This window comes from Magallana gigas, chromosome 1 (genome assembly GCF_963853765.1).
Source record: "Magallana gigas chromosome 1, xbMagGiga1.1, whole genome shotgun sequence".
Taxonomy (NCBI): Eukaryota; Metazoa; Mollusca; class Bivalvia; order Ostreida; family Ostreidae; genus Magallana; species Magallana gigas.
The window spans coordinates 27,094,706-27,107,040 of record NC_088853.1 but is presented as its reverse complement, the minus strand read 5'-3'; the positions used below and the strand labels follow the sequence as shown (position 1 = coordinate 27,107,040).

Below are 12,335 nucleotides of genomic sequence, written 5' to 3'. Positions count from 1 at the left end.
AAAACAAAACATTTTTTAGTTCATGCTTGTATTGAATACATGTAGCTGTGTTGTATTAAACGACAACCCAATAATACCGGTGACTCGAATGAATTGTACTTCAACTGTTACTGTTACAGTAGCAATAAATAAACAAAAACCTCTAGAAATAACTTTCAACTTTAATTAACGTATAGCTAATTATGGCGTCGCTTACCAGAACAAAAATTAAAATACTCGCGAGATACACTTGTAACAGTGTACAAAACCTAATCATAAAATGTCAAAAAATATATAAAAATTACCACTGAGTCATCTTTTCTTAAGCAATCGATATAGATGCATTTATTACACTCAAACATCTGCGTTTCGGAATTTAAATCCCAAATTTTGAGTTTTAGAAAATGCATGTATTCAGGGTATAGAAAATATAACTCCTATTTTTCCTGCTGTGATAATGTTAAACTTTTCATTTCATGGTCGGATTCATTATAAAGTTTAATTTCGTTTATTTGGTATCCTTGAATTTCCTCATAATGAATAAAACATCTTTCTCTTTGAGAAAATATTTGTTCTGTCCTTCCTCTTGGCAGATGCACATGCAAATAACTTACTCTAAATTTGTTTTACTCACATTGTTTTAAATCTTTTGTTTATAATGTTTATCCACATGCAAATAAAACTATTCTACTTTATTTATATTCCCATTGTTTTGATTGTATTGCTTAAAAAAATGTTTCATCGATATTCATTGCAAACGATTGTGCATACTTTTCAAAGAGGAAAATCCATTGTATTATACCTTTAAACATTCTCAATTTTCGTTTCCCTGTTTCATGCGATTGGAACCAATGAAAACAAAAAAAATTATTTTTAAAGTTGTATAATATGTTCTGTGCTTTCACAGTCGTAGAAGACAAACTAAATGCCTTGTTATAATAAAATGTCTTTTGTCTCTGTTTTTTCCTATCAATTTTTCCTTTCTCAATTCATTTTGATTATCGTAGTGTATGTTTCCTCGTATTTCGCCGATGTTATCAGGCATTTAAAAAATTACAGAAACACATCAATGAGAGAGAGAGAGAGAGAGAGAGAGAGAGAGAGAGAGAGAGAGAGAGCTATCTTTAAAAATGAAAACAACATAAGCATGTTTAACGGACATCATAATTTTGAACATGCATTATAGAATGAAGATAGTTTTTAAAATTATACTAAATATAAAGATTAATCTTTTCTGAGAAAGTATCATTGTTTTCATCGCACGGTTATACAATGTAAACAATTTGTTAGCAAATTCATTATTTTTTTTACAAGTAGAAGTTGACTTCTTTCCTGGAATATGCATGGTCTGTCAAAATCATAAGTATAGAAATTCTAGAAAAAATTTGGGCCTTGTCTGCAGTCGTTCCCGAATGATCTGCCTTTTGTTCTGCAACATGGTGTAGATATATTATATTTCAAAAAATAGAAAATTTATTTAAGCATTGTCAGATGATATATCATAACAGCTGGTGTGTTTCTATCGATTTTTATGAGACTCCATTTTCTGCTCCAGACTAAGAAAATATTATAAATAAGCTGTAAATAATTTTGCCCAAATTTTAAATTATAGTGTTTGTGATATAAGCGATATTTTAACATAAATTCTGTCCTCAACTTGTCTTGTCATCAAACATGTCTAACAAAGCTAAGCGTCAACGTGTTGCATTATCATTTAGTGATTAAAGTCAAGTTGATAAAAGAACATAAAGCCCAGCCTAAATTTTTCAACGTGACCTTTGCGATGAGTTCAGAGTTGGGAGGTCTACAGTCGGCAACATATTAAAGATGAAAAGGAAGAAGAAAAGCTGTTCACCATTTCCGAACTAGAAACATTGCGTCAAGTAAGAAAACTCCACACAGAAACAACAGCAGATTTCATCGGGCCGTTGACTGGAGACATCATCATTAGGCTTGAAGACTCTAGAGTGAGGAAGAAATGCAGAACCACCCAAAGGACCTGTAGTGTTATATTTATCTTACTATATAACTGTTCATATTTAATATTGATAACTTGGTTTTTCTATATTAAACAAAGATATACTCCAAGCAAAACCCTCAATTATCTTAATTATGACGAAACAATAAAAAACGCATCTACATATCACAACAACATTACATAAATGCCGTATAAGTATTCTCATCTTTCATGTGTTTTACTTTCGTGTTCAAGCAAATCATCAAGGAAATTCAACTAAGCCTTAATAAATGTTTGCACGACCGATGGTTTTCTTCAATAAAATATAGTGTATTTTAAAAATTGAGAAATTAGGTTTTAACAAGTGTTGAAATATTTGTCCTTTTCAAATGAATAAAAAAAAAAATAAAGACCTAAGTTGTGCGGAACAAGGAAAATGTTTTTTTTGTTTTTTGTTTTTTGTTTGTTTGGTTTTTTTTTTAATTAAAATAACTACGGAATTTTTTATTTATTAGATCTTCGTTAAGTTTAAAACACTATTGCATGATTAATTGATAAATTACCAAGTTTGTTCTCTAAGCTGACAAGATGCTGATCTGACGATCCGATCTAAATGTCAGGCGCTTTCAAGTCATATTTTCGGTTATCTGAAATCAAGATGTAACTTAACACCTTTTGATTTAAAATGTTTATTTGCAGCTTTACTTTAAACCAACAAAGAAACATATTTTCAGATGAAAAAAAAAAAACCTTTATTAGTTCATGCTTGTATTGAATACATGAAGCGGTGTTGTATTAAACGATAACCCAATAATACCGGTGACTCGAATGAATTGTACTTCAACTGTTACTGTTACAGTAGTAATAAATAAACAAAAACCTCTAGAAATAACTTTTAACTTTAATTAACGTATAGCTAATTATGGCGTCGCTTACCAGAACAAAAATTAAAATACTCGCGAGATACACTTGTTACAGTGTACAAAACCTAATCATAAAATGTCAAAAAATATATAAAAATTACCACTGATTCATCTTTTCTTAAGCAATCGATATAGATGCATTTATTACACTCAAACATCTGCGTTTCGGAATTTAAATCCCAAATTTTGAGTTTTAGAAAATGCATGTATTCAGGGTATAGAAAATATAACTCCTATTTTTCTTGCTGTGATAATGTTAAACTTTTCATTTCATGGTCAGATTCATTATAAAGTTTAATTTCGTTTATTTGGTATCCTTGAATTTCCTCATAATGAATAAAACATCTTTCTCTTTGAGAAAATATTTGTTCTGTCCTTCCTCTTGGCAGATGCACATGCAAATAACTTACTCTAAATTTGTTTTACTCCCATTGTTTTGAATCTTTTGTTTATAATGTTTATCCACATGCAAATAAAACTATTCTACTTTATTTATATTCCCATTGTTTTGATTGTATTGCTTAAAATAATGTTTCATCGATATTCATTGCAAACGATTGTGCATACTTTTCAAAGAGGAAAATCCATTGTATCATACCTTTAAACATTCTCAATTTTCGTTTCCCTGTTTCATGCGATTGGAACCAATGAAAACAAAAAAAATGATTTTTAAAGGTGTATAACATGTTCTGTGCTTTCACAGTCGTACAAGACAAACTAAATGCATTGTTATAATAAAATTTCTTTTGTCTCTGCTTTTTCCTATCAATTTTTCCTTTCTCAATTCATTTTGATTATCGTAGTGTATGTTTCCTCGTATTTCGCCGATGTTATCAGGCATTTAAAAAATTACAGAAAAACATCAATGAGAGAGAGAGAGAGAGAGAGAGAGAGAGAGAGAGAGAGAGAGAGAGAGAGCTATCTTTAAAAATGAAAACAACATAAACATGTTTAACGGACATCATAATTTTGAACATGCATTATACAATTAGAATGAAAATAGTTTTTAAAATTATACTAAATATAAAGATGAATCTTTTCTGAGAAAGTATCATTGTTTTCATTGCACGGTTATACAACGTAAACAATTTGTTAGCAAATGCATTATTTTTTTTACAAGTAGAAGTTGATTTCTTTCCTGGAATATGCATGGTCTGTCAAAACCATAAGTATAGAAATTCTAGAAAAAAATTGGGCCTTGTCTGCAGTCGTTCTCCGAATGATCTGCCTTTTATTCTGCAACATGGTGTAGATATATCATATTTCAAAATATATATATATATATATATATATATATATATATATATATATATATATATATATATATATATATATATATATATATATATATATATATAAATATACACAAACGAAATTAAGTAGATTTTCAATACAATTATTTTTACCATAATTTGAAGAAAAAAATGATCTATTTTGTTCAAATTTTATTTTCAATTTGTATTGTTTATAACGGTTAGTAATGCATTGGTAATAATTAATCATTTTTCGATGTTAGTGATCGAATTAAAACTATGACACACGTTACAATTCTCGGTCTTGTAAACATTGCATGTGCCATGATTTTGTTCGCATTGGTTCAATATAAAGGTAAACACTTCTCTTCAATTTTTTTAAGTGGTAATTCATTTTAACGTAAACAGTTCGAAGCGTTTGTCATTTTCATTATTGGTCTAAACATAGACTAAGGTAAATCTCAGGCATGCATTTCTCGAATCTAATGATTATTATGTCTTTGTATTGAAAATTAGTTTAATCGAAAACAGAAAACTAAACATACCTTAGAAAGTCCTGCTTTGTTTTGTACAGAGGGCCGTGACAAAGTCATTTTTGTCATTGTTGACAGCAACACCAGTTTTTAGCTCTCCTGAGCTAAAAGCTCAAGTGAGCTATTCTGATCACATTTTGTCCGTCGTCCGTCTGTCCGTCCGTCCGTCTATAAACTTTTTACATTTTGAACTTCTCAAAAATTGCTTAGCCAATTTCAAACAAATTTGGCACAAAGCATCCTTATGGGAAGGCAAATATAAATTGCAAAAATGAAAGACTGAGAAAACTTCGAAACTGTAGAAAAAGGGGGTGCATACCTAAAATCTTTTTAATAACTACTGAGTCAAATTCAAAGTAATTTAGCATAAATCATCCTTATGAGAAGGAAAATATAAATTGCAAAAATTAAGGGCTAATTCTGTTTCAAATTTCAGTAATTTACGAAAACATAATAAGACAGAGAGAATGGGGGTCAACCAGTTTAACTTCGGGCTCGATATTTCATATATCGAAAACCAGTTTAGAGGACCAGTCTATGTTAGAAGCAGCCATTTTGAAGTTGAACGGGGAAGAATTTGGTTGTTGTGCTAAGGGAATATTTTAAACATCCAAAAATATATTTGTGCCGTTTAAGTGAAGTAAATTGAGGTTAAATATATCAATGTGTTGACATTTTCATTTGTGACGATGGTTTTATCTTGTTTTGATTTTCGTTTAGCATGTTTAGTTTCTTTTTATTTTAACTTGAGAGGAACCATCGTCTTTATTTTTGATTTTAAAATTGTCACGTGTAGTCCGGTTAATCAGACTGCTGATTGTTTACATGTACCTGCGCAAATTCTGATGCACTAACAAAATATTATAGAATACTTTTCTACATGGGTACATGTAATTCGGTACGATCTCTACGTAATGGTTGATTAATGCAACATGTTTTATTAACAGGCTCAGCAATTTCAATCTGAACGGAGATTACTCTTCTCGCTGCTAGAAATATATAAGTATATAAATGATGAAAAATAAATTGTGTTTTTTCTTTGTTTTAGTGCATTTTTCTCTTGTTTTAACTGTTTACAAATTTCTATTTAATAACATGAGAGTCAAGCTTTAAGTTTTAAGCAAGTTACAGAGCTTTGTGCACAGTGCTACTGCATGTTTGTACACAAAGTTGAGGTCAAGCTTTAGTTCGTTTATATTTTAAATGCAGCTATGCTGAATAGGAAATACTAAGTTTAAAAATCTTAAGTTGAATGTAATAAACTCATGTGAACAAAAACATGACTCAAACCAAGCTAGGTTTCTTTCTTATAATTCTACGATTGACACTGAAATTTTGGTTGATCAATAGAAATGTCTTGCTAAAAGGATGATATGCTGTAACTACTTTCTGGTGCCCCTTCTTCAACGATGAATTGCATAAAATCTTCACAAATTTTTGATAGTTTTTCGAACACAAGTAAATAAAAACGACGTCTTTTGAACAGTTTCCATAGTCCTGACACATTATTATTATGAATTTAAAAGCATTATCGGTGTCCTTAAAAAATTGATGCAACGGAAAATCATCTTTGTAGACATTTGTTGTTTTAAATAAAGATGAAAATAATGGCTGGGCCTTGGTACAATAGAGCAACATGCCTGCCAATACATAAATTTGAATTTAGCTCTTTAACATATGTGGCAACATTTAAGTTTATTTATCAGTCAAGTGAGTAAGGATGTGAAACGCCATACGAAATGAATTCATGCCTGGTAAACGACAATCGTTAATAATGGAGAAGGCCAATTAAATGTTTCAATGTTTCTTGTGCACTGAGGTACATTTTTCTTCTTTCACTTATAGGATTTTTTTAAAAATGAAACACAATAACTAGTGAGTAGTGGAGGGAGAAAATGTACCTTATTTATGCTCTCATGCATTTTAATCGTTTTAAAAAGTTATTAGGGGGGGGGGGGCTAAAATAAAGGGAACTTGAAGTTAACCGTGAACATCAATTAAAAATGTAATTATTTATATTACATATGATCTAATTTTCGGTAAAAATGGTATTCAATAAAGGTAGATATGTCAAAGATTAAGTATATGCAAAAATAAGTGTAAAATTCTGATATTAATTTTTGGTTAATCTACCAAGAGGCCACATGGGGGGGGGGGGGGGGGGGGCTAAGTACAAATTTACAAATTCGAGTTGTCGGACTTTGAACTAAGCGTAGGCAATCTGATAGAACTACACGTTTTGAAATTTTACAAATCGAGGAAAATTTAATGTTGACGGCCAATAGATTCGACATCTATTTGTTATGGACAAATAGCACGCACGGGAACTACCGCTATTTCACGGTTAGCATGGTTTTTTTTATCACATATAAAAAAAGGACAAGTATATAATAATTGTATATTGCCATCATGCAAAACATTGAGGTTCTAGAATGAGTTAGGCAGGAATTTAAATGCGATTGAATATAAAATTAGCAATAAATACAAAACCGTTTCAAATATATACCTGATCCACAAATGCCATGTGTGTCATTGAAAAAATACGTATTGCATATTATATAGACTTTTTCATAAACTTCAAAACAGTTTGACATCTTTGAAGTGATAAATTTCATTTTGTTTTTTGGCATTTGTTTATCATATACTGTGGAATCATTAGATTTCACGGTGGCTCAATTTTCGTGGAACTCGTGGGTACCTCGCATCAACAAATCAACATCCTCCACGAACTGATAAATTTGGTAATAAAGTCATATATCCTTTGTAGGTTTAAGAGAATACACGAAATTACGTCCCTATAAACCTTTAAAATTTAAGCAATCCACGAAAATTGGCCCCCACGAAATTCAATGATTCCACAGTAGTTAAATACACCGCATAGCCTTTTGCTTCTTTTTAAGAAGAATACTTTATCGTCTTTATCTTCATTTCCACATCCTTTATCTAAAAGCAATATTTAATCGCAATTCATAGAATCTATGTACTTGTTTCAATGCATACATATCTTTGTTAGATAAATGCATCATAAGTGTGTAATCCACAAAATATTCAAACGCAACAATCCGAAAATCATGTGTGGGGTTTTAAACATTTATTATCTTTTTAATTATAAAATAAGCAAGATTTATATTAAACAACACACAAACAAACGTATTAAAGAAGCTATGATTTTTTTTAAATAATTAATGTGATTAGTGGAATATCGTAATTTGGTAAAAAGGATATGGAATCTGTACTTTTATGGTTTACATTATGTTTAACATGATTGCTTTGTTATTAATGCGTGTGTTGTTGTTATCAATGCAATAACCATTTTAGTAAATCTTCATATTCTACTTCTTTCAATGGTGTGTACGACTTCAATGGATTAAAGGTAAGTCATAGTAAACTAACACGCGACATGAAAAACTATACTAAAGGTGAAAAAAACATTGCAAATTGTTCATAAATTGTTCGTTTTTAGAAATATGTAATTAAAGTGTGTACATGTTCCAAGTACTCGTTGACCCACTGTTATATTGCATTATAGAGCAGGAAACGATACAATTTAAACCGGTCAGTTAAACAGTTCTCTTTCGCAAATGTACTGGAATAGTTTCCAGCAATGAGAATCACTCCAATATAATCCGTAAGGTCTATATACACATAAACAATCCTGGTCATTTCTAGCGTTATCGGGCTCATTATAATCCCTAGCCCACGCGCTGTATGAGAATGGTTTCTTGGTTGACTGCCACACCCACGATCCTTCTTTGTCCTGGTCTGTTCCTCCCAGCCACACGTTCTCTTAAAGGGAAGTCAATATTGAGGTTACATCATATTTTTTGGCATGACTTCTCGTGAACTAACTCCTGTATAAACCTATTGAGTTTTCAAGCTTTTTTTCTACCTTTTTACTTCAACTAACATTTTATTTTGTTGGCAATATTTACGAATATAAGTGTTTCACTTATTGATAAATGCTTGTATTATTTTTAGGTTTGTTTAGTATTGAACTTTTTTCATAGCAGTAAGTTTGAAGCATCACTTCACTCAAGAAATCAATAAATTAAAAAAAAAAGTTTACCCATGTCTTATTTTCAAGAGAAAAAAATATTCGATATTTTCAGAACATGTTTTGCCCAAACGAAAATAAAATGAAAATAACTTTTTTCATTGTAAGAAATGCAATGCAAACTTACCCGTCAACTTCATCACAAGCGACATGATATAATTGTTTTCTTCAGGAGATTCAATTTCAGCTAATTTACCTCCCTTGATCATACAGTTCGCCTTGAAAGAAATCAGAGTAATAAATTAGTTTCACAGTAGTTTTCCCAATCCCAAGTTATATTTTTTAAAAATTCTAAAGGAAAACAATAATTTCGCCCCTTTACTAACATTTAAAAATAAACAATACATTTGCATTAAAATACCAAATAGATTTCATGTCTAAATAAATAAATAAATTTAACACACGGTTTCAACTGACCTGGGCCACACTCCACGTAACAACTGTGTAATTCAATAGGTACTCAGAGTTCATGAAAGTATCCCAATCTACAGAATTTAAAAAAATAATAACATTTTTTGGTTTGAAACATTGATTTGTTCGTACAATGAGTTGGACATTTACACAAACAATAACATTTTAATTTTTCTAACAACAATTAGCCACCATATCAAAATCAACATCTGTTGCATAATTTTTTCGTACATCATTATTTAATTATAATTTGATTGAAAGCTTTCATTGAAAAAAACCTTGTATCCTGAAATTCAGGTATGTTTCAAAACACTGTACATTGTAGCTAATAATAAGCTCCTTTATATATAATAAAAATTATGAAAACTGAGAGCAATGTATATATTTTGCTACTATTGATTACGACATATATGTCCCCTGCATATAGATGTTATGCATTTGTTTTGGACGTTTTCGATCTACCCCTATATTGCCCCGGGATTTTTTTCGCCAGGCGCATACGTGACTATGTAGCGTATGTCTCATTGTTTATGCTGATTAGAAGATGTTTACAACTTTTTACAACCACTACATTCCTTACCTCTTGCAATAACTCTCAAATTAACATATACCTGCCCCTAGTGAAAGATATAGATATACATACAACACAGGGAACCTCCCCACATTACAGCTCCACCTCCGTCCCGGCCGGGGGATTTAACTCCAAACCTATGGAACCCATTCTCCTCGCAGTGAGCGGCCACCGCTCCAATTATACGACCATCAAGGCAGGACAAAAATCCTGCCTTCGATGACGAATGGACCCCAGAGTGAAGGCCGCTCACCACACGGTTGCTTGAGATACAGGTGGAATATAGTTAAACGACAACTTGAGAGGATCGGAACGATACCCATAGCATAGATATATACATATATATATATATATATATATATATATATATATATATATATATATATATATATATATATATATATATATATATATATATATATATATATATATATATATATATATTACACTCCATGGCCGATGACGCCCCGTCTTGACAAATGTTCTGACAAATGCCTTGCAATAATAACATGTACCATTTTTGTAATATTAATTGTAAAATGTTTTAAAACCGTTCACTTACAGATGTTGTGTGTTATTTAGTAAGTTCACATTACAACAAGTTGCATTGTTTTTGGGCTTTTAACTTACCCTTCTGTACCCATATATCTGCCTTACCCTATATTTAGTAAAATGAGTGTGTTTGTGTCAAACTGAGCACCACACAAACAGGTTTCTATAAATCATGTTTCTAATTATTAAACATGCAAATTACATGTATTCTATTGTTAGAGTATTTAGCTTTTTGCTACCAAAGCTTTTTATCAAAACATGTATATGTATCGAGCCAAATATGTCCAATTTCATCAAAAAGATACCTTTAATTTTCTGTATTTTTTTATGAAAATCGGTTTTTGATTATACAAAACTAAATAAAATTAGATAATAAATATGGCCACATATAAAACTCACAATTATCCAAAATTTTATATTCATGCGTAAACAATCTTTTCATCTAAATAAAAATAGAAAACAAAGAAAATATACATTACGCACCTGCTCGAGATCTGTAATATTTCCATCCTGATTCTTCAATTAATGTATTATCTGGTCTACAGAAGGTATGAACTCGACACGTTTTAGTGATTGAGTTGAAACCGAAGCACTCGCACGTCTCCTGCTGACAAACAACGGAACATAGAGCAGACGATGAATGGCGGTATTCTGCTAGAAGATTATCCAACACGATCTTATTGTCAAAGATCTGCTCTACCTGTAATGTTTGCATTGCCGAACGGCATATTTTTACAAAAATGCAGAATACGCAAAATACGAATACATGTTTAAGAGTAAACATGTCAACGGGTTGTCAGTTTTTCATTTCAATACAGTTTTGAATGTAATGATTTCACTGTGCAGTAAGTTGGTTTTTAGGAAATGTGACTGATCGAACGAACGTCGAAAGAATGTAACCTAACTGTTGTAACAATGCTCGTTTTTAAAAGATTGAAACAATCAATACATGTTTTGATTCATTTTACATTTGATACGTCCAATTAAATTCATATCTATTTCGAATCACTTTTCTATTCCCACTTGTGTTAAATAATAGATTGAATGGTTGATTTACTTGAACGATCTGATTAACAGAGCATGAACACTCTCTTTTTGAATATATCCACATCTAACATCTAGCTCGATGCCTTTTTCTGAATGATTTGAAGTATAATGGGAGTTAACATTCTTTTAAATCACCAGATATTTTGATTAAATGAAATCAAAACTGTTACTATTGACAAAAGAAGGTCATTGTATACTTATTCTATGTTTTGAATGATTGTTTATTTTAAATAACGTTATTTTAGTTTTTTGTCGATTTCAAACAAGAAGTCTTTGATTACCAAACTGTGTATTTGACAGTTGTTTGTTCCATTTCATGTGATATATCAAATTTAATTGACTTACACGGAATTATACAGCAAAAACATACTGTGTTTTACTTAAAATTTAGTGAATTCTTTCGTTGCAACTTGCTGTACCAATTTTGATTGATTTACACGGAATGGTACATTAAGGAATGAATATTTTTTACAATAAAATCTACTGTGTTTTACTTAAAATGCAGAAAAATCCCCCAGCACCAATTTTGATTGATTTACCCGGAATATCACATAAAATGAATATTTTTATAATAAAAGATATAGTGTATAAATTTAAGTTCAGAAAATTTTTTCATTTGAATCCCCAACATCAATTTAGATTGATTTTACACGTATTGGTTCATAATGTTTTATATATATATATATATATATATATATATATATATATATATATATATATATATATATATATATATATATATATATATATATATATATATATAAAAATAAATAATAAAAAATAACAGAAAGCCGATTCAAAACTCTACCGGTTTCATTATAATCTTCAGGAGTTTTAAATATATATATATATATATATATATATATATATATATATATATATATATATATATATATATATATATATATATATATATATATATATATGGAATCCCCAACATCATTTTAGATTGATTTTACATGTATTGGTTCAAAATGTTATATATAAGCATTGGAATATTCTTCATATTTTTGAATTATATGGAATGGTACACCGATGAATTTTGATGCTATTTT

The 12,335-nt window shown here is 30.1% G+C and overlaps 1 protein-coding gene across 1 annotated transcript; it reads right to left on the bottom strand.

Moving 5' to 3' along the window:
• Positions 1 to 7,845: 7,845 nt before the first annotated feature.
• Positions 7,846 to 9,180, bottom strand: LOC136273614 (galactose-specific lectin nattectin-like). Its single transcript, XM_066078436.1, has 3 exons — positions 9,117 to 9,180; positions 8,827 to 8,917; positions 7,846 to 8,431 (listed from the first exon to the last, which is right to left on the bottom strand). The coding sequence occupies exons 1-3, from the start codon at positions 9,168 to 9,170 to the stop codon at positions 8,202 to 8,204; spliced, it is 375 nt and encodes a 124-aa protein (XP_065934508.1). The 5' UTR covers positions 9,171 to 9,180; the 3' UTR covers positions 7,846 to 8,201.
• Positions 9,181 to 12,335: the final 3,155 nt, after the last annotated feature.

Coding starts and splice junctions, on each gene's coding strand:
- LOC136273614 (XM_066078436.1), bottom strand. CDS start 9,170: ATGAACTCTGAGTACCTATTGAATTACACAGTTGTTACGTGGAGTGTG. Junction 8,918..9,116: donor TTACGTGGAGTGTGGCCCAG/GTCAGTTGAAAC, acceptor ATTTCTTTCAAG/GCGAACTGTATGATCAAGGG. Junction 8,432..8,826: donor GCTTGTGATGAAGTTGACGG/GTAAGTTTGCAT, acceptor CTTCCCTTTAAG/AGAACGTGTGGCTGGGAGGA.